This window comes from Pleurodeles waltl, chromosome 9 (genome assembly GCF_031143425.1).
Source record: "Pleurodeles waltl isolate 20211129_DDA chromosome 9, aPleWal1.hap1.20221129, whole genome shotgun sequence".
In the NCBI taxonomy this organism is placed as follows: domain Eukaryota; kingdom Metazoa; phylum Chordata; class Amphibia; order Caudata; family Salamandridae; genus Pleurodeles; species Pleurodeles waltl.
This window is the reverse complement of record NC_090448.1, coordinates 1,155,519,265-1,155,542,707: the sequence shown is the minus strand read 5'-3', so window position 1 is coordinate 1,155,542,707 and position 23,443 is coordinate 1,155,519,265. Positions and strand designations below refer to the sequence as shown.

Sequence of the window (23,443 nt, the reverse complement as noted above, 5' to 3'; positions counted from 1 at the left end):
AGGATTCAGGTAGGAAGAAAAAGAAAATATATAATGTGTGTCCCAAGAAAACGGAAAAGTAAGGTTCTATTTTACCAACTCCAACAGTTAGGGGAAGAGGGGTGTTTCTAGGGTGCTCTCCATAGTGACCCCTCTGTTTACCACCACATGTACTTCCGACGTTTCCCTCTGGTGTTTCCAGGCGTTTCGTTTAGTGTCTGTGTGCAGTCCCAATCGTGCTCCCTTATTTCTGGTATGAGGGTCCCCCACCCACGCTCCGGTCACTCATCAGACTAGCCACAGCTCTACTGAGCTGTGGCAGCTTATGACAGCTTCTCTGGTGGTGTTCACCACTCTGCTGTCTCCTTCTGCTCAGGGGTATGGGCTTGGCTTTCCCCGTGTTCCTCGTGCACATTGGGGTTTCTCTCTTCTCCATCCTCCCGGCTGCGAGGTCCAGGTTGGCGTTCCTGTCAGCTACCTTCTTCTGCTCCACATTGCTGGCGTCCATGTTTTTTGTCGCTTTCCTCTTCTGTCTCACTTCCTCGGCGTCCGTGTTCTTTGTCGCTTCCCTCATCTCTCTCACTCCCTCGGCATCCCTGTTCTTTGTCGCTTCCCTCTTCTATCTCACTCCCTCGGCGTCTGTGTTCTTTGTCGCTTCCCTCATCTCTCTCACTCCCTCGGCATCCCTGTTCTTTGTCGCTTCCCTCTTCTATCTCACTCCCTCGGCGTCCCTGTTCTTTGTCGCTTCCCTCATCTCTCTCACTCCCTCGGCGTCCCTGTTCTTTGTCGCTTCCCTCTTCTATCTCACTCCCTCGGCGTCCCTGTTCTTTGTCGCTTCCCTCTTCTATCTCACTCCCTCGGCGTCCGTGTTCTTTGTCGCTTCCCTCATCTCTCTCACTCCCTCGGCATCCATGTTCTTTGTCGCTTCCTTCTTCTATCTCACTGCCTCGGCGTCTGTGTTCTTTGTCGCTTCCCTCTTCTGTGTCACTCGCTCGGCGTCCCTGTTCTTTGTCGCTTCACTCTTCCGTCTCACTCCGTCGACATCCATGTTTTTTATCACTTCCCTCTTCTGTCTCACTCAGTCGGCGTCCAGGTTCTTCGTCGCTTCCCTCTTCTGTCTCCCTCGGCATCCTGGTTCTTTGTTGCTTTCCTCTTCTGTCTCACTCCCTCATGTCCATTTTCCTCTCATCTCCTACTCCCTGTTCCATGTCACGTTCTGCCACCCTCCTCCCCTCTATCAAATTGGCCAGCGTTTGAGGTAGGTTGATCCCACCCCTCCTTTCCTGCAATAAGAAGTCCTTCATTAGTCTTGGTGACCCTGCAATTCCTTCCCATTGTTTTTCTATTAATGATCCGCTTCTTTTTTCTTTTTCCAGGTCCTGCTGCCTATGCAGAGAAGCCGGACGTCATGCGCCCAAATCAGGTAAGGAGATAGGTCGAGAGGGAGGATTTTCACATACATCCTCCCCTACTTTCTTCCTATGAAGTAATAAGTTTATCGGGTATTGAGATAAGAAATCAGCATTGCCCTGTTCTTCTCCCTTACGGTGTTGTTTTGTAAAAGGAAAGGGCTGAAGGGATAAGAACCATCTTAATATGTGGGTGTTTCTACCCTTGTTGCATCAAGCCATTCTAGTGGAGCGTGATCTGTATAAAGGATGACTCCACATCCTTCCAAATAATATTGTAAGGCCTCGACAGCCCATTTTAAAGTCAAGGCTTCTTTTTCCAGAGTCACATTGTTCTTTTCTGAGGGAAATAGTTTGAGACTCATATACAAGATGGGTTTCTCTTCTCCTTTTTTGTCTTTTTGAGGCAGAACTGCACCCAGGCCAACCCAGCGGCATCCGTTTGGAGAATGAAGGGTTTCGAAAAGTCAGGCTGTGAAGTACGGGCTCTGAAATAAGAACAGTTTGTAAGGTACGGAAAGCATTTAGGACCGCTTGGGAGGGATGATGTAATCCTAACTCAGTCTCTTTGCCCTTTTTGCAGCAGATCTGATTGAGGGGTAGCTAATGTGAGAGAACCTGGGTATGAACCTCCTGTAGTGGGGCTGAAAAATGTCTGGTATCGGACTTGGCTTCTTTACAATTAAAGCAACTCGTAACAGGACTCACTCATGAAAAAGGTCACACCCTAGACTAGTTGTTCAGTAGCCTGGACTCTCTCCAAGTGCAGATGCGTACTCCATTATCTTGGTCGGATCACTTTTTAGTGCCAATTTCCCCGTGTACCCGTGTACCCGTGTACAGTGTTGCCCACTGGGACACTGGAACACCGTTGGTCAAGGCTCAATTTCTGAGCCTGGTTGGACATTCTACAGTCTATCAAACCTGATCTAATTGACTCATCACCCCTTCCACCCACTGGTTTAATGACTGGGTGGCAACCTCCTTAGAGGAGGTTCTGCCTGCGATAAGGGTCAAGGCTATGCAAAGAAAAAAGAAGACCCCCTGGTTTGGTTCCAGCCTCTCAGCTTAAGAAAGGAGTGTAAATGGCTGGAGAGAGTTTGGAGGGAAACATATACTGATGCAAGTAAATTAAGGTATAGGATCGCTATCAGACATTACCATGCTGCCATAAGATCTGCTCAATCAACATACTTCTCTACGAAAACTGAACATTCAGTAAAGTCCCTTAGGGAGATATTTCATATATTGAAGGTTATTACTGAGCCACATGCTGTCGATAGGGTCTCAGAAGCCTCTCCTGAGTTCACTAACAAGCTGGCGGTATTTTTCCAATAAAAGGTTCTAGATATTTACTCATCTTTTTCCTCAGCATCTGGTGCGGAATGCTCTTCTCCAGCAGGGAAGCCTAGCAGTGGGCACCCATGGGAACCTCTTACAATCTTCCCCAAACTTTCTGTGAATATGGCGAGGGCTCTTCTAGATGAAGTGAAACAAGGCTCCCCTCTCAACCCTGCTCCTCCCCACATAATTTGTAAGGAAGGGGACCATGTTGTTTCAACATTAGTCCACTTGTTGAATCTCTCTCTTTCTAGTGGAGACATTCCACAGCCTTGGAAACAAGCAATTGTGACACCCTCGCTAAAATAAGCTGGACTGGATCCACTCTGTCTCAGTAACTATAGGCCTATTTCACTTCTACCTGGCCTGGTTAAACTTCTTGAAAAGTATGCAAATAATCACAGTTCTGCTTTTCTGGTGTCTAATGACATTCTGCATCCCTCTCAAGTGGGCTTCAGGCCTAAACATAGCATGGAAACGGCCCTGCTTGCTGTTATGGAGGAATTAAAATTATCTTGGTCCATGGAGGTATGGCAGCAATCATTTTACAAAATCTTAGTGCAGCCTTTGATACGGTTGATCGCTCTATACTGATTCAAAGGCTTTCTGAAGTGGGTATCGAAGGCCAAGCCTTGAAATGGCTTTCTTCTTTCTTGAAGAATAGGATTTTTCAGGTGCTCCATGAGTCCTGGTACTCTGATACTCTCCCTTTGAGCATTAGAGTGCCACAGGGAATCTCTTTGAGCCCTACTCTTTTCAACCTCTATATGCTCCCTCCGGCTACAATTGTACATTCTTTTGGGCAGTCCCTTGTCTCCTACGCAGATGACACACAGCTGGTGTTTTCCATTGCCCCAGACATTAGTTCTGACCATAGTAACTTGTCCCCCTGTTTACATAAAGAGGCCAGCTGGATGACCAATTGTAAGCTTAAACTCAATGAGGATAAGACAGAGGTCATGGTACTAGGCAATAATGTCAGCAGGAAGGACCTTGCCCTCCCTCCCTCTTGACTGTTTGGCAGGCCTCCCCCTCCCAGAGAGGTAATAAAGAGTTTGGATTGTTGGCTGGATTCCAGTCTGACTATGAAGCATTAAACTATCTGCTACCTGTTTTGACATCCTAAGAACCTTAGGAAAGGTTCTGAAATCTACTGCCCCCACTAGCAAAAAGGCTTCTGTCCAGGCTTTGGTCATTTCTTGCTTGGACTATGGCAACATCCTCTATTTCCGTTTCCCTCGATCTGTGCTGAAAAAGCTTCAAATGCTCCAGAATGCGGCTGTTCGACTCCTTATGAATCTCCCAAGGAGTCAATCTGCTAAACAGGTCTTGATGGATCTCCACTGGCTGCCAGTTGAGCATCAGATTAAATTCAAAGCACTCTGTGTTCTGCACAGATCCTATAACAATTCTGTCCCATTGGCTACCCCTGTATCCAAGATTTTCTTTGGCTCACTTGCTGCAAGTGCCTAAAGTGAGATGAGCCCGATGGGGTGGTCAGTAATTTTCCTATCAGCCCCCCAGACTTTGGAACTCTCTTCTCTTGGAAATACATATGGTATCAAATGAATTGTCCTACCATAAGGCTGTTAAAATGTGGCTTTATCCTTGGTAACATCGTGGTCAGTCCCCTTGTCCTTGGTTTTCTGCCTCAGTGTTGGGAGACCTCCAGGAAGACATGCACTTTATAAGAACCAATAGAATAGAACTGAATAGTAACCCACCAAACAAAGCCCTAAGGTCTCTTTATGTTTTAGGAAAGGAGATCTTGAGAATGGTTACAATGTTCTCTTTCGGAGGTTGAATGAGACCGTCTCTTAACAAGTACCCTAAGTATTTTACTTTTCTGGCAGATAGGTCCCTGCAGATCCTGCCCATTGTTTCTCTATTAACAATCCACTTTCTTTGTCAAGTCCTGCTACCTACGCAGAGAAGAATGAAATTGTGCGCCTGAACCTGGTAAGGAGACATGTCGGAGGGAGGTTTTTCACAAGCAATTTATTTCACTGTTAAATTATAAGCCCAAACCGCCAAATGAGGAAGGAATGTTTTAGTAACCAACATAGTTGTCAGGATTCATGTGAGACATCAGAACCACAGTGGCTGGAGGTGCTGGATCTTTGGATGGTGAGAAAGGAACATTAGACCACTGTCAGTGACTCATGCACACACTTCCTGGGTTGCAGTCCTTTCCTGGTCATGAGAGGTAGAGCTCTATTTAGTTATCTTAGTAACTCAGGGGCTCATTATGACTTCGGCTGTCTTTTGCTTCTGCCATATTCCGAGTACTGAAGGAATTCCGCCTCAAATTGGGCAGAAATCCTTGAGTAGTCATGCTGGCGGTTGGCGGTGCAGAGGAGGTTCCACCGCCAGCCTGCCCCACCAAAAGGTCTCTGCCAGCCGTATAATACGGCCTGGTGGTGTCCTGATGGCGGGGCGGGCCTGGTGGTGGGAAAGCCGGGTCCCGTCCCCTCAGGGAGGAGCACCTAGTCAGATGAGGTAAGTGTCCTCCGCAAGGGGAGGGTAGTGGGGTGTGTGAATGGGTGTGTGTGAGTGTGTGTATGTGTGTCACGAATGGAGGAGTGATAGGGGAATGTTTGTGTGTGCATACGTGTGTGTCTGTGTGTAATTGTGTTGATGGTGATGCGTGTGTGTGCGCAAGTGTGTGGGTGTTGTAGGTGACTGTGTGTCAGGGTGTGCATGTTTGTGGGTGCCTGTGGGTATGCAGGGTGGGGTTCAGTACGGGAATCAGGGGGACAATGGGAGGGTCACTACTATGGGTCACTAATGGTAGTGGGGTGTGGGAGAGTCATCTACCGTCAACAGGAAAGCAAATTCCTGTTGCCGGTAGCCTTTCCGCCAGGGATTTGGTGGCGGTGCTGCCACCACAGAATCCTTTGCCGAAAGGGGACTTGGAATACCAGCGGTATTGGGAGGTCCGCCATGTCAGAGATGCTCGCCAGATCCCTGGCAGTAGGAACGGAGAAATTACACCTGTAGCATAGCGGCTCAGTTACCGCCATAGTCAGAATGACCCCCTCAGTCCTCTGCCTCACAACATGTTGCGTAGTTGCACTGGCTTTCTGATTCTCAATTTAGTATGCACCCATTTGGGCATCCCTACACTGTTTGTTGTTTTTCCCGTTACAGTTACCTTGGTTCCCTTAGTCTCATTCTGCCTTGTATTGTTGGCTGTACTGTCTCTTGTCCAATTTCTCCTACAGTCTTACTTGAGTGTGTTTAGCAAGGTCCAGGGGCATGAGCCGGATTCCACTCATCATAGCACCATCTGCTGCTGAAACCAGTAAGCCTTGTTTCAGTTGTTATTTGTTCTTGCTGTCCAGCTCGGATACTATACTTACCAGCTGGTCGGATCTACTACCTTTCGTAACATCCAGACAGAGTGCTGTCATCCCTAGAAACGTAATACTTTAGATTAATATTGAACTTAATAATATTTTTTATATTTACTTTCAAGTTAAATAGTTTAAAAGATGTCCAAATACTTCTCTATGCAGAGATCTCTTCCCTCATTGTGGAATCTTCCTTTGGTAAAGTACAGAGAAATGTGAAAAAATGTACTTAATTCGAAAATACATATTAAAATATATTATGTTTAATGTTGTGTAATGAATTTATGTACTTACTTTAAATGAAGTACAGAAAAGAAAAAAAATGATACAGCACTGATAAATTAACTTTAAACTACAACTTTGATTATTGTAAATATAATAAAATATATTAAAATTATGTTTATTAATATAAATTCCTACCTGAAGAAAAAAAAAATTGTAATGTGCATTAATAATCATCAAACGTGATGTATGGAATTAATGAAAATCAATGTAATGTGGCATTATATTTTAAATTACAGATAGGTTATTAATATTTTATAATTAAATAATAACGTACTAGTTGTATGTATTTTTAAAATTCATTTTTATTTATTCAAATTTGTAACTATTTTACATAATCTAATTTAAATTAATTTAACATTATTTCTTATGGGGATTTACTTTAATTCCCAACATTCATTATTTTCAAGGTGAGGGTGTCGGCATACCCAAGGATGGCAGTTGTAGTGCTGGGTTTACCACAAAGGAGTAAGTAACACATGAAAATTGCCACAAAACTGTAAGTCACTACAATATGAATACCAAAACGCAGTGACCTTACTCAAAACTGTAAACTTATTGAAAAGTGTAAGTTACCTTTGTGAATCAGGCCAATAGCTTTTCACTCCCCAACAGTCTTCTCTGGCTCATGGTTACCCTGTCTTTTCTATAGCACTATGAGGCCTTCACAGGTGCAGAATTGCTTTACAAATAAAAAAACAGAGCTTAATGCACCACCCACTAAAGTAGCCCTTTAAACATGTTTCAGGCCTGCCAGTGCAGCACATGTGTGCAGTGTTTAGCTGCCATTTCGACCAGGCAAAATAATATTTTTGCCGGGCTCAAACCTTCCTTTTTAACACATATGTCACCCTAATAATTATCTTGAGTTGAAGACTGGACTGGGAACGTCCTGGGCCTCACAGCAGCGCTCCGAGATGTGATGTGTGGTCTGCACCTGTGCGATAGTTGGTGTGAGAGGCACTCATCACAAAAACTGTTTTCTTGTCATACCCCAGCGATGGACACACATAGTCGACTGAACTATTGTTTCATCTCTGCCCAGCTGGTGGCTAAGGTCACAGATGTAAGCAGGAGCGTTGCTCCCTTACCAACTCCCCCCCCCCTCCACCAGCAGCAGCAACTGCTCAGCGATTTGCAAGGACCTGGATAGGGAGGCAATGAAGGTCGTCCTGCAGGGGGTTTATATAAAACCATTCCTACGGGGTCCAGTGCCAGTTAAAGTGTGGTATTTGTGTCCAGGAACAGAAACTGAGAAAACCGGAGGCTATGCTTCCTTCTTGCCCTCACAAACTACACGCTTGGTGTGCAGCTAGAACATAGTTGCTGGTGGATTGGCGCAGGCTCAAACAGCATACTTGGACTTCCTACAGGCAGTGCCTGCATATGGAGGGGGATAAAATGGGAGCGATGCTGGCCCAGTCGGAGTCCCCTGAGTCCCCCATCCTGATATTACGCACTGATACAGGAGCGCTGGTCTGCACACAAAGGGCAATCAAAAGGGTATTTTGCACCCATCTCAGTTATGTATATATTGAATGGTTGCACCCCCCTCGGAAGCTCTGCGGAGGTTTTTAGTGATATGCCACTCCAGAGTTTTGATCCTGGAACCAGGGAGATTCTAAATGATCCACTCTCTAGAGAGTAAATCGTAACCGTGATTCAACGCCTCAAAACCGCAAAAACCAGAGGCAGCGATGGTGTGCCCACTGAGTTTTATCATAAATACGCGGACGTCGTGGCTGACTGGCTTCTGGACTCTGTGAAGAGGCCTTAGGTACCCATGTTTTCCTGGCCTCCATGCAGGAGGCATTAGTTGTCATGATATTAAAACCAGGAATGGATCCAGTGGTTATGTGTATAGGCCAATATCTCTCTTAAATATGGATATGAAAATCCTTAGCTGTGTGCTGACGGTGCGCCTACTTCCTCAGTTGCCCACCACAATGCACCCAGATCAATCTGGCTTCATTACGAATATGCGATGCATGGCCCATGTTTATCATTTCCCGCAGCTCCTGACTGATTATTATGCTTTGGTGCTCCTCAACATAGAGCAGGCATTTGATTTCCTGAACTGGACATAGTTGTGGCACATGCTTTAGAAGATGGGCTTGGGCCCTGAGTTTATCCGTTGGATTTGCCTCCTCTACTGTGATCTATATAACTGAGTTCACTCGGGTGGAGTGGTCTCAGAGTCCTTCCAGCTGGGGAGAGGTACTAGACAAGGATACCCTCTCTCACTGCTCCTGTTTGCCATTACCATGGAGCCCTTAATAGGGACCCTGCAGTGGACGTTGGGGCCGTGGAGAATATCACTGGGAGAGACCAACAATGTGGTCTCCCGCTACACTGATGATGCCCTGGTGTATCGGATGCAACCGACCTATTCAGTGACTATTCTACTCACAGTCATGCAGGCTTTTGGGGAGCTCTCAGGTCTTTGTGTTAACCTGGACAAATCTCAATTATTTCCACTGGGAAGACTTGTGGGGATTCCAGACGATGAGCTTCCTAGGTGGGATGTCTGCTATTTCGGGATCTGCCTGACCCACACAGCCCCTACGTATCTTGAGCTTACTGTTGGAAGAGTGGTTGAGGGGCTGTGCACCTCAATTAGGTTCTGGAGGGAGGTGCCCCTGTCCTTAATGGGCAGGGTTGCTATTGTGAAAATGATAATATTGCCATGTTGCCTCTATGCCCTACAGAGTATTCTCTTTGCGATCCCTAGATGTTATTTTTCACCCTAAACAGTCTGATAGTGGACCTACTCTGGGGACACAAGCGGTGACGTATTAGGTTTGCCACCCGAAAGAGAACATGGAGTCGGGGTGGGGGGCTTGAGGTCCCACATCTGGAACTCTGTTACATGGCAGCCTAATTGCAATATGCGATTCACTGGCTTGACACAGATGGCAATTGAGAGAAGCAGCTTATGCAGGGCATTCATGAAGGGAGGCCCCTGCCGGTCCAACTGATGTCTGGCTCGGCGGTCCCCTCCGCCTTCCCCTATGTTATACAACTGGTGGTGGGGGTATGGGAGGGAGTGGGCTGAAGAGTTTACCAACATGCCCCATACGCCTCAGCCATGCCTTAGTGGGCACTGCAGCCCTTCCTGAGAATCACTGACTCTATGTTAGAGCAGAGCTGGAAAGATGGAGGGTGTGAAACTATGGGGGATCTATATCCTGGATAGTGCTTCATCACGAGGGAGGAGGCTGTCAACTATTTTTCCCTAGGCAAGTGTCAATACTTCCAATATTTCAAAATTTCGAGCTCGGCTCGTGAGGTGTGGCCGTCTTTTCCTGATGAACCGCCCAAGACCAGAACATTCATTACACTGCTTGAAATTGCCCGGGGCCCTATGTGACGATCTACCAACAGCGGTGCCTCCTATACAGATCAAGTGAGAGGCCATATGTGGGGAATCCTTACCACCTGTAGACTGGGTGAAAGTTCACAAGAGAGTACAGACGATCAGCTCCAATGCATGCATTAAACTTGTGCAATATAATTTTGTACACCAGACCTTCCTCACTCCACAAACTTTACATGGTATTTACGACACTCAACCATCTTGCTGTGCTCGCTGCAGGACTCAGACAGCGGGCGTTCTGCATATGGTGTGGTTATGCCCCTCCTTGTCCTCCTACTGGCAAGGCATACTACACAACCTAAATAGGACCTTGGGTGGGACGTGCAAATCGAGATCTGCCAGGTAATTTTGGGACAGCTCCCGTCTCCTGCAAAGAAAAAATTAAGCAGGAAGTTTGTCCTCCTTGTGCTGGCGAAAGGCACATAGTCATTGCATTGCTCAGTCTGACACCCCCCACATGTACGGCATGGATGAAAGATGTGTCTGAATGGACGATTGCAGAGGAAGTGCGGATGATAAATGTCCATTGGTAGATAAGCTTGAAGATGAGTCGCGGAGCTTGAGGGCCTCTCGAGATGGGGATACATAATACACTGTTCACACCCTAGAAATGTTGAAATGGGGCAGAGGAAACTTTGGGTTCTGGATGGTTTTGCCACTGGTGTTTATGGACTATCTACCACACTCCTCTCTTACATTACTGCGGAAGCCTAACATGAAAGCAGACACGAGGAGAGGTGGAGCGGTTTAATTTGCTATATATTAGCTTTGAGGAACAAAAGAACTGAGGATTGTTTTTGTTATTAGCATCATTGTCTTTCAGGAAAGGCCATACTGGATGATCTCCTTCTATATCAATACATTTCATGGATTATTTTTACGAAGGCTTTGTTTTCTCTCTGTATTTACCCCCAATGGGTACGGCTTCTGCCAATGTGTACGTGCTTATGTTCCAGATGTTTGTATATACTTGCGGAAACTGAGAACTGCAAAATGACATGATGCTTAATGTGAGATTTATGTGATATACTGTCTATGTGCTATCCCTAGAAACCTTTAAAGTTTTTTAAATAAAAAAAAAACACCCCTAATGTAGGCCCTGGACAGCCTAGAGGGCATGATGCAGTGTATTTGAAAAGTAGGACGTGTACTTTTAAGTTTCACATGCGTTTTTAGTGAAAATGTCTTAAATTCATTTTTCACTACTGCAAGGCCTATCTGTCCCCATAGGATAGCATTGGAGTTACCTTATTATATTTAATAAACTGTAACTTCCCAATCAGAACAGGTAACCAGTTCATGTTTGGTGTCTTTGAAATTGTAATGAAAAGTCCCCTTTTAAGGTAAAGTTAGATTTTAAGTTACAGTTTTGAAATTGCCACTTTTAAAAAATTGGCATCTTCCTGCCTTAGCCATTTGGTGCCTGCAGTCTGTCTCTGGGTCACATTCCTGGGTGTAGCTGAGAGTTTAGGTGTGCCTGGCTGACTAGGAAGGCGGAGTTGGGCACAGCCCAACTTACACTTGAATAACCTGTGTCCTGCCTCCACACAAAGGGCTGCACCGCCCCTGTAAATAGTCTTGGGGAGGGCAGATGAGACAGGAAACGTGCATTTCAAAGGGAAACCTCTAGAAGCTTCTCCCACTTCAATGGAGGCACCTGGTATACATATTGGACCTCAGACACCAACTTTTCAATACACTTCTGGACTTGTGGAGTCTCTGCCTGGAAGAAGGACTGCTGTACTGCTGAAAGGGCTGCTACTCCACTGGACTGCTGCCTTGCTGGACTACTGCCTTGCTGGACAGATGCACTGCTTAATTGCGGCCCTCCTACCTGAGTCAGAGGGATTTGGAGCTGCACTTGAACCCAGGATCCCACAGTGACTCTGAGGGCTAGTCTGCTGGCGTCTTGCTCAGAGCCACAGGGACATAACAGGCTCCCAATCACCTGGAGCAGCACCCAGATCCAGCTGAGCAAGCCCCTGTCCCCCAGGTGGCGCCCCTCAGGTCCTGGACCCTTGGTGGGGCCTCAGAGAGACTGAATTGAAGTTGTTGGCCCCTTGCAACCACAAATGGGACCATCGGTGCAAAAACCTTGTGACTTGCACTGCCCACCAATGCGAAATTCCTTCAACTTGAGTCTTTGCACTAAAGCATCCACTTCACATGGGGAGCGACACCACAAATCTCTGTCCCTGCCATTCACGATGACAACAGGATATTCACACTACAGCAATAACAGCCCACAACAACAGGCCTACTCTTCACGCTACATTGATGACCATTCTGGATGCTTCCCTGCTCCTCGCAGCCCCCTCCACCGCGAACAGGACTCTTTGCACTGGACTGAGAAGGTAACTTTTGAGCAGGACCATCCTGGTCCCTGTATCTGAAACGCATCATAGTCGACCTTCACTTGTGACACTCTCCTAGTCTTGCTCGACCAGATAAGCGCAAGTGGGGCTTTGGGTTTTATGGCACTATTTTCACTTAAATCTTTTAAACTGCATATCTCTGGTTCTACTGATTTGATTGTTGTTATTTTTGGTCTTTGTTTATTTAATAAAATGGACTCTATTTTTCTAATCTGGTGTGGGATCCTTTTTGTGGTGTGTTTTCACTGTGTTACTGTTGAAGTATTGCCCAAATGCTTTACACATTGCCTCTAAGTTAGATCTGACTGTTCTGTGTCAGACTACCAGAGGGTTGAGTACAGGTTAATTTGGGACCTGCATGTGACTTCACCCTCACGTGGATTGTGGTTGCTGCTTGAGTAGGAAACCAGTAACCCAATTTCTTACAGACTGTAGGAGGCCAGGCAATTAATTTACTCACATTTAGGTAAATACATTACTAGGGCTGGATGAAATTTTAACTAAGCTGTCATAATTCACGTAAATTCCTGGCATTTTGCTGTACGCTTTTTACACAATATTATGTGAAATTATGCCATTATGCCACTTGGCGTAATTGGGAGTTACTCATGTAGAAATTTGATTATGGAACATCCAAAGCAACGTAAAATGACAGAACACGAATTGCTCTTGTTCATGGAACTTTTATCTTTTTACCTTTTTCCAGCACAATGTGCGTCTTCACGTCTAAAATTTATGCAATATGCCTTTCACACTAAAATATGGCCAATAATGCCAAATGTGGATTTTGCATTACTTCGTCCATTTTTTTCAAAATTTTGTGCAATCATCCAAAAGGAAATTCTGCACGTCATTCATCCCTAGTAATTACATTGCTTGGCAACGTGACAGTGCTGGACAGCATCTGCACTTTTCAGAATTAATCAAGCATGCTTTTATGAACAATGAGACTTTATAGCTCTCACTGTAATGTTAAGTAAATTAATCCCCAATTTCAATAACTCAAGATTAGTCCAAGTTAAAAATTCAATTTAATCAACCATACGGTTAGAGGATGCTCTCTTTGATCCACTCACCAATAAAACAATCCTCAACGTGCAATTGGTCCCTGTTAAAGGGAGCCCGGAATCAAGTAGCATGTTGTGACTGCAGCAACATTGCAGCACAGTTGCCTAGCAAGGACACTATCAACCTAGAGGCAACAACCAGTATCTAAGATGGTCACCATCTCTCTGGAACATGCAGGAGTTCAGCCTGCTGCTAGGTCAAGCTAGAGCACTTCCCACAACATAATCTCAAAGAATGTACTGCTTTAGTACACAGAACACCAGCACTCAGTGAAGAACATCGATCTTTTGTTGACTGACACACCACCTCCACGTGCAGGACTTCCAAAGAGTGGTAAAATGCGCCTCGAGTCCTGCCTTCTCACAGCGAAGTTCATGTAAGCCTGGACAGCTTTGGAGTCTCCAGAGAATGGCCAAATGGGGGCCTGTCCCATGTCCCTTTGTTCTAGCACTCCTATAGGGCCACCCCTCACATCTGTTGAATATTGCCCCACATAGATATGCACATTTCTGGGGATTTTTTGGTTTGCAAACAGTAGTGCCTTTTAAGTGAATTAGCTACATTTTCAAATAAGTATTCCTACTACTTTTCTCATGTAGAACTTCACCTTAACCTTTGTTTTTTCAGTGAATTTCTATGTTTTTTCAAATGTAAAGTGATACCTTCTTATGATAAGTTTGCAGCCAGCCTCTGTTGCTTGGGGTTGGCCATGGCCAGGCCCTGCACCCAAGCTCCCACAGGAGGTCAAGCCCTCAAATCACACAATCTTTGGCCGTGCACAGCAGGGGCTGTGGACGTAGGGCCTAGTCTACGTCCACCCAACCCTCATGGGCAGCAAACAAGCCTACAAGCGGCCAGCCAGCCAGCCAGAGATGCCCCATCTCATATTTTCTTTTATTTTTTGGATCCCACCGAGTGGCAAACACCCTCACAAGCTTTCAACCAGCCACACACCTCCCATCTCATATTTTCTTTTTTTTTTTGGGAGGGGGGTCCCACAGGGTCCCATAGGACCAGTCGAGGGTCCATTCTGCCTCCTGTTAAACCACATTGAGTCAAAACAAATTATTTTCCAATTTTGCCCCTTTGGGTCCCAGACTAAGGACTCAGGCTGTCCGTTCAATGTGCTTTTGTAAATATTTTTAGGACTCAAGGACAGGTTCTGAGTCCTGTAAGGGTGGCTGAAACTTTTTTCTTCATCTTGTGGCCACAAATCACAATGCTCAGGCCCTCATGACTCTAGTAGAACCCACCAATCAGATTTTTTTTTTTTTTCCCAATTGGAATTTCACAAGAGTCTCATGAGCACTAGATATTGCTATTTTTTAAACTTTATTTCTCTAAAATGGCTCAACAAAATTACATGAATTCACAAAAAAACACATTCAGAATGAATATCTAGCTTTCTAGTAAATCTGGTGTAATTTAGCTCAGCTGTTATCTGTGAATCGTTGTTCAATTTTCCCTTTGGAAAAATGCACGAAGGACAAGGCTTTTAGGGACCCATCCATTTTTTACTCAGCCCCCACTTTAAAGATGATTCTGAAACTTTCCCGGAAGGAGTTGGGGTGGATCAACTTTTTTGGGGAAAGTTTGTGAAGATTTGTCTAACCACGCCAACGTTTTAAGCAAAATAAACAAGTATTGGCAATGCCAATTGGTCTGGCTTATGAAGGAAAGTGCATCTTGTGTCGCTGATGGGTTTAGGCACTCAGTTGTTCATCATACTCTGTCACTCATCTGTGCATTCAAGCATCCATGTATCCATCCACTGACACATTCTTGCATTCAACCTCTGACACAATAACAAGAAAACAACAAACAAATTCAACAACATATGCACAATAAAAGAATAAAAGTAGAAACAAGCATTGCCAATGCCAATAGGTCTAGCTTTAAGGGAATTTTGAATAGCAAGGGAATGGATATCTATCTTTATGGAAGCAAAGGACTGTAGAATAACATTGATGTAGGTTAAAAGCTCATGTGACCATGGTACTGCCAAGCCTCACCTAAATATCCATGTAAGTTAATAGCAGCCCTCCTCCCATCTGTGCTGCTGCCAGAGAAAAATACCATAAATTATCTAGTTATCTAAGACACTTTAATAGCATCACAATGTCATGTGTGCACACCTGAAAGTTCAAGCTCAGGCGGCTGGATAAATAAACAAAATGATCACAACATATCCTCCAGGCTCCCAACTTGTCTGCGAAGTCTGCGCCCCTCTCCTCGTGATTCACACATAATTGACAGGTGACAGCTTTGACATCAAGCCAGACCATAAAAAGAAAACCTGCTTCTGTCTAAAACCAGCGGGCATATGCTTGCAATAACAACACTAAGCATAGAAGCAGGTGTATGTCTGACAGAGGTACAGTAAATAGTGATAATTTATTTTTTTAAGTTCCAGCATGGTTGCCACATTTAGAACCAATGTGATGGCCATTTAGGAACATTAAAGCAATGATGCACTATGGACAACAGCATTTCATCATGGTCTCCAGCTTTAGAAGAAGTTGCCACGTAGGATACAATGCACTGCAAATAAAATGAGCGGCACGCAAGTGAACCATTAGCACTGCCTGGAGGGCTGTAGTATTGTCTCAACAGATATTAAAATAAAAAGAGAAGCTGTAAGGAAATAAAAGGGGGACTATAAAAGGTGAAAATTGAAAACTAAAGGACAGGCCAACCAGCCCTGACACTGAAGCACTTTCATTTTCAGGTGGATGTAAACATGTGATCAGAAAATGACGTCATTCAGAGTACATGAGAGCCAATGACTGATGTGCGGTACACTGTCATGGATGGAAGCAGAGTGTGAACGACACGCAGACCATTGGCAGAACAGACCTGATCTAAAGGCCCTCGATGTACCTATATGGATGTATGTTTACATATGATGTATGTATTATTTAATGATTCTCTTTGTTACAAGATTCTGGCAGACAGCAAAGAAGAGGGTCTCGCAAGAATTATTACGGTGCAAATCTTCTCCCCCTAGGACACGGGCCTTCAAACTGGGGGATGGGCCTCAAGTGATCCTGGAGGTGGGGGGCAGGCTCTGACTAAAAGATGCATTATGCTGATAACAGGGCTTGGTTAAAAGCTGACTAAATGAGGAGCAGTGAACCACTCTGTAAAGGACCATTAGTAACTGTTTTTGTCATTTATATCCTAGCTGGCAGTATGTGTCAAAAGGTCAAAAGGGGACTCCAAATACTCTTCAAAAACCCCACTTCTAATAAGCTCACTGTGAATACCCTTGAACGTCAGGGAGTCCTGCCTGACCAGAATAGTATGTTTGGCACAATGTATTTGATTACATTTTTAAATCAGAAATAGAACTCAACTGCAACGTTTAATTAAGTCTACACATATTTAAACATAATAGACTAATTGTCAGATAAGTTCTCATCACCAAAAACCCTTGCTTATTAAGACAATCTGCAAGATTCCAAGTAATAAAATTGCTGCCTCCAGGCTTCAGCACAGTGTGATAACAATTCACCCTTAAAAGTCTTCACACTAAGTAAATAAGGCATACTTGTTCTATCATAAATTTTCCTTATAAACAGATTACACCAAAGGAATCTGACATAATGTTTTCCAGTGACTCATAAGGCCTCATTTGAAATATGCACCTTGTTTTAGAGAAACGCAGTATCCACAAGTGATGAGTATACTCTGATATTAGTACATTTTGGAAAATACATCATCCACATAGACTAATGGCATCAAAGGTGAAATGTACACTGCATTTATAAATTGTAAGCATTGTGTAAGCATGTTTCATTTTGCCTTTAATGTTCACCTACTTGTGTCATCACGAATTGCAGTAGACAGGTATGGGAGCCTTAAGTCTCATAATTTTCCACAGATTGAATGTAAACTGTGAGAAAGGAGTTCATGAGCCCTGAAGAATATCGCAGACCGGTATAGTCATTTACAATCGGTGGAAACATGTTGCCATTTACAAGTGGTTAGGTGATCTATTGATTTCACCACTGAACCACGTACATTTTTTTAATCACACCAACGGCCCCTGTTAATAACAGAAGATTTCTTAGGTGCACCCTTAGGTATTTTTAACTACTATATCTGAACCAACGTTTTTGTCCTGAATGAACAAATATGTAAGAACTCTCTTTATGGTTGTGGTGCTATCCTACTCTGCTTTGGGGGCCGGTGATGATGAAGCATGCCACGGGAAGTTGTGGGCGAGGCGACGCCTAAATATCTTTTTGATCCGTGGAGGCTATTGTGTTAGTGACTCATATGTATGATTACCCAGGGTTGTTTAATACCCAAGCTCTTTTTTCGTGTTTTGGGTTTCTGTGTCAAGTATACACTGTACCAAAAGCCAAAAAGCAGTTGTTTTAGTGAAAGCACACAAATTTGACCCAATCAAATCCTGGACACAGGGGAACCAGCATGTGAATCAAATCCTGGACACAGGGGAACCAGCATGTGAATCAAATCCTGGACTCAGGGGAACCAACATGTTTTCTCAGTAGTACTCTGTAGGTTACTTTTTGTTGATCGCATAAGTTCAGGTGACAGCTGCACTGTCAAGAAGGCCTCAAAATCCATGTTGATTAGAGTAGCCCTGAACATCCCACATTGCTCTCAAACACAAATATGCACTCTAAACTTAAAGTTAATAATAGAAGGGTAGGGTGCAGGGACCGCACTACATTGCTCATGGCTGCCTTTCTCCCATCGTTGCTGGTGCCATAGAAAGACAAACACCATAAATGATCTAGTTATCTAAAACACTTTTACAGCATTGCAATGCCATGTGTGTGTGCCCCTCAAAGTTCAGGCTCAGCCTGCTGAATAAATAAAACAAAATGATCACAACTGGGCAAGTACTTTTTTGTGGAAGCACACAACTTCTGCCCAATCAAAACATGTACTCCTGGCTCTCAATATATGGGTGGAGCTAAAGACCCTCTCTAGTGAAGCTCACATATTTGTCTGCTGGCAGTTGCAATATCAAGGCAGATCATAAAAACATCATTCGTATAGAAACTCTGACTCATCTATACCTACAAAGTGGTGACTGCCACTATGTAATACGTATATACACACACACACTTGTATAAAGTCATATTTAAACATTTTAAGCAAGCATGTATAAAAATATATACACAAACATTAAACCCAAGCCTAAATTTGTACCAACAATGCCTAAAGACACTGTTGACATTTATTGTAACTTAGTAACTCAAGATTTAAAATGGCTATATACCAATCTCAGTAAAAAACACACCAAGAGTACTGATCATCAGCGAAGAAATATGTGTTGGAGGCCTATAAGCAGCTCAACAATGAACACTGCTGTGTGAAGGTCACCATTGAAAAGATGAAAGAAATACATAGAGAGTACAACCAGGAATTATTAAACTGGCATGACCAAGGCCTTATTTCGTACGATGAATTTCAATTCTTGAAAATTGACCAACCAAGGACTCCAGTGTTATACTTGATACCTAAAATTCAGGAGGACAGAAAGAACCCACCTGGACACCTAATTATTTGTGCAATTGGGAGTGCCTTTGAAAATACTTCCAGATATGTGGATTCTTACAGGATTTTGTCACCACCTTATCTTCTTATGTTCAGGATACAGGAGATTTCCTAAAAAAAATCTAGGATATGCCATGGAAACAAGACTACCTCGTGATCACTAAAGATGTGTAAACCTTGTATACTAGTATTCAGCATGCTGATGGCATGAGGGCAGTACAGTTTTTTGGGGGGTCTAGATCACTGAGCTTGTGGAAACATACGCAAATGTTATTAAAGATTATTCAATGGTACCTATAAAGCAATATCTTCTTATTTAATAAGGAGTTATTTCATCAAATTCAAGGGACGGCAATGGGCACCTGCTTTGCCCCCAGCAATGCATATTTGCATAGGGGCTGGTGGAAGGAGCAGGTGGTCAGAGTCGAGTACCACCAGGAGTGGAGTACACATTAGCACATTGGAATATGTATATCGATGATTTGTTTATAGTGTGGAACGGTACTAACGAGAACGTGGAGAGGTTCACAAAGAAAATCAATGACAATGAGCTCAATTTGCAGGTCACGTGCACCATCCACACAACTGAGGTAATTTTTTTTAGACCTGACTGTATATGTCAAAGAGACCAAGCTGGAAACTAAGACTTTTAGGAAGCCAACGTCCTGTAATACACTGTTGCATGCTACAAGTTTTCACACTCACAGATTAATTCAAAGTGTTCCATATGGTGAGAGGTTGAGGGTCAAACGAAATTGTAGTGAACAGGAAGGGGAAGTTAGAGCATTGTAAAGCTTGTCTAAAAGGTTTGTAGCAAGGGGCTATTCTAAAGCCTGTAGTCAGGAGGCACAACAAAGAGTTGGGGTACAATTGTTTGATAGCAGGAAGAACAGATGAGACTAAATGGATTCACACTTCAGATTCATCACTACTTTTAACAGACAAGAAGGCAATGTCAGATCTGTTTTGCAGACACACTGGTACCCTATTCAAAGTGATCCAGTGATTGCAAGGTGGTGACTCGCAGACCTTGTGTAACCTTCAGAAGAGTAAAATCCATGAGAGACAATCTTGTAAGGAACAGTCCTGAGATCTGTAATAAGACTTATAAAACCTGGTTAGATCAAAATCCTGGGTTCATAAAATGTGGTAGATGCAAAGCCGGTGGGCATGGTATCAAAACAAGGACTTATACATCGCCTTTAACTCAGAGAAGTATGAAAGTCATCTGCAACTACCACTGTAAAACAGGGTATGCAATTTATGTCTTGAAATGTCCCTGTGATCTAGCTCACGTTGGCAGTACAACACTCCCTGTCCACAAAAGGATTTTGCAGCATCTACGGGCCATCAAGAATTACGATAGGCTGTATCGTGTTGCTAGGCATTTTGAGTAATTTTATTGAGTAACACCAATGGTCTGGTATATTTTGTTATTAATGCAATCCCGCCAAGCATAAGAGGGGGTGACAGGGAGAAAGCATTGAGGAGGTTAGAGTCACGGTTTATTATCAAATTGAATACGAAAAGTCCCAATGGTCTTGATATGGAAGAGGATATGCACACACATTTGTAAGAAAATGAATGCTTACATAGTTGCAAGGATAAGAATAGAAAAAAGAGTATACCTTTCTTGATGTACAAAGCAGTTCACATATGATTTTATATACTAATTTCAGTATGGTTTTGGTAGTTTTGTAAAGGGTATTTTTTAAAGGGCATAACTTGGAGATAATGTGATTATAAGATAACAAGAACAGCAATATTAGCCCACTTGGGTATGATTGTTTGGTGGGGTACGATGGCTTGTTTTGATTATCAAAGTGTCATAGCATAAAGCACTTTATTAATAAATAGGTCAATATTATTCCAGTAAGTGTTGCAAATTACCTTAAAAAATGACAACAGTAGGCACTTTGCTATTTTATTAACTTTTGCTGGTAATTATTGTATTGTTTATTGAGATAGACTGCACTTAGCACTTTATTCATACTACTGTTGTGTTAACCAAGAATGTCAAAGTTTTGGTATATATTGGGCATTAATGTAAACATGTGCATTTTCGCCCACTCAGGCTACATTGTTCATAGGTAGAAGGCACTTTAGAAAGTTTCCCTAAAAATTGTTTTATTATGTATTGCTGTAGGGTGTACCAAAAATGTGTATTACTTTATTGAAAAATTATTATAAGAACTTTTCAAGTGTACCAACAATTGCAATGTTGGGTAATCGCATTTAAAAGTCACAACTGTACGCCGATCCATAAGCTCATTTCAAGCAAGGTAGAGCCCTCAGGGGCATATTTACTAGAAACTGGTGCATCAGTGTTCATGCACCAGTTTTCTTGCATTACCCCTGTCCCACCTAACCACACCGTGGGTTGCCTTATTTACAATATGGAATACCATTGCACACGTTAGGCCAATAGCATCAAAATGATTGATGCTATTGTGATACTTTGCTTCACTAGTGTCACAAATTTTTACGCTAGTGCAGCAAAGTGCGCGGAGGCTCATTGATTAAAATGGATGCCTCACTTTAACGCCTGATTTGAGCAGGCGTTAAAAATTACACCAAAAATGGCTCAGTGAAATGTTGTAGATCTCACTGTGCCATTTTTGCGAGCGTCCTAAAGCATACATTATGCCTGGTACAGGCATAATGTGGCGCGAGGGGTCGCAAAGTGGCGCAATGCATGCATTTCGCCTCTTTGTGAATATGGCAAGGCGAAAATTGCCTCGTTGAGCCACATTAGTGTAAAAGAAATTACGCTAGTTTTGCACAAGGAAGCGCTAGGGCCTTGAAATCCAGCCCTTAGTCTGTTTCTTATTTTGTTTGTGATGTAATGTATCTGCACATGATTGCACAAAATGGAGTTTCGGCGTCAGTGAGCAAGGCTACGGAGGTAGCCAAAATGCGTTCGATGGTTTTGGCAGCAGTGGAATAAATAAAAGGTGACTGTACGCAGCATCCATCGGCTCCTTTGTTGGATTGATAATGAAGGATTATTGGTGATTGTTTCAAGGCGAGTGCTGGCTCCTGAGTCACCGATTCACACTCTGGTCAGGAGCAAAGTGGCGTCCAGCAGCCTTGGAGGAACTATATGTATATATTATTTTATTTTTTTTAACAAATGCCTATGACTATTTTTGCATTGTTCACCTACCCCTTTCCTATATCTCGTTTAAGCACACAGACATGGTTTAGAAGTCGTGCACTGCACTTAACAGCAAAATGCTAATGGCGTGCACACGTTTGATGCTGGGTTAATCGTGTTTTTCTACGCCTTGTTGCATTCATGATCCGTGCCACTCTACATACAGGGTTAAGGACCGAAAGCAACTCCAAGCGTCTGCAGAAACCTGCTCTGTCTTTTCTACAAGACTTTTAACATTAAATTCTGAAGTGTGTGCGTGTGTATTTATTGGCAGGCAATGGGCCATTGTTTGTTATCGAAAAGAGAAGCCGATTGCAACACCCTGATGCACCACACGATGGCAGGCTTACCTAATATTATACTGATGGTTGTGAATCATGTTGAAACAGAGAAAATCGGCACTGTGAAACATGGGTTGTTCTAATCTAGCTCCTAACAGCAAGCCTCGCAGTGGCCTTTCTGCCAACATAAATCAGCCCCATCTATGTTGAGAACAAAATCCAGATTTTAAACCTGTCAATGTGAAAAAAATGGTTTGTCACTTTTACACACCCAGCACAGTAGTAGTTATCAAGAGGTATTTAACCAGATTGAACATACAAAGGGTTAAATCCAAAGACTGAGAACCAAAACCAGAAATAAAATACAAAGAAAAAATGCACATTAAAACACTTGTATGAGACCATATATTTTAACTTCAGAAAAAAATAGAATATGTAAGAACTGATATTAACAAAGGGAGAGGCACACTCCATTTCACAGTAGTAAGTTCTCTGCACGATAACATCACACATTGTTCAAAATTTTCCTCACATTCTCAACAAATCTCTCTATAAATATTGCTTCAAACAAAAATGGCAATCTTCATTAGCATTTGATAATTCAGGGAAAAAAGTTAGCAAAGTAATCAGAACAAGTTCTATAAAATGTATTTCATCACCCTTAAAGATTAACCAGGCTATTTGATCTAATATATAATATTATTGTAAAAAAAAAAAAAGGCATAGCGTAGTAACAAGAAGCAGTCATGTCATCAGTGATATCAATCAGTGATGCCATCAATTGTGTAATTTATGTCATCAATCATGTCATGGATGGTATTTTAGGCAGCTCAAGGAGAGGCATAATTCTTCAACCAGACATGTCAATGGTGACGTCATAAGTAATGCAATTAATGTTACCACCTATGACTTCAATGATGTGGTGAATGATGGCATTTGCAACACAAAAAGGCGGTGCTATACAAATGGTGAATGTCTGTGGTTTAACACATTTAAGTCAGAACTTTGTATTTTTCAGTGAATTTCAATCTTTTTATAGAGATTTGGCTTCAAACGTGCGAAATGTCATTTTTCACTTGCGATAACATACTTTTCAAACTCAGCAGGACCTTACCTGAACGATAATAAATTTACCCTTCTTCTTGTAGTAAACTTCAGTCACAATGTATTTGTACCGACTAGTTGGAAAAAACATTCTTTTAAGAATCAGAAATTTCTTATCTGATTGGTAATAATTTACCTTTCTTTCTTCTCTGTGATTACCCCCGAATGTATGGTGGTGCTTGC

At 43.1% G+C, this 23,443-nt stretch overlaps 1 protein-coding gene across 1 annotated transcript; it reads left to right on the top strand.

Annotated features, from left to right (window-relative positions):
* The first annotated feature begins 452 nt into the window (after positions 1 to 452).
* Positions 453 to 21,690, top strand: LOC138258796 (uncharacterized). Its single transcript, XM_069206031.1, has 4 exons — positions 453 to 1,237; positions 1,356 to 1,402; positions 1,799 to 1,899; positions 15,912 to 21,690. Exons 1-3 carry the CDS (start codon positions 486 to 488, stop codon positions 1,864 to 1,866), a joined length of 867 nt encoding a protein of 288 aa, XP_069062132.1. The 5' UTR covers positions 453 to 485; the 3' UTR covers positions 1,867 to 1,899; positions 15,912 to 21,690.
* Positions 21,691 to 23,443: the final 1,753 nt, after the last annotated feature.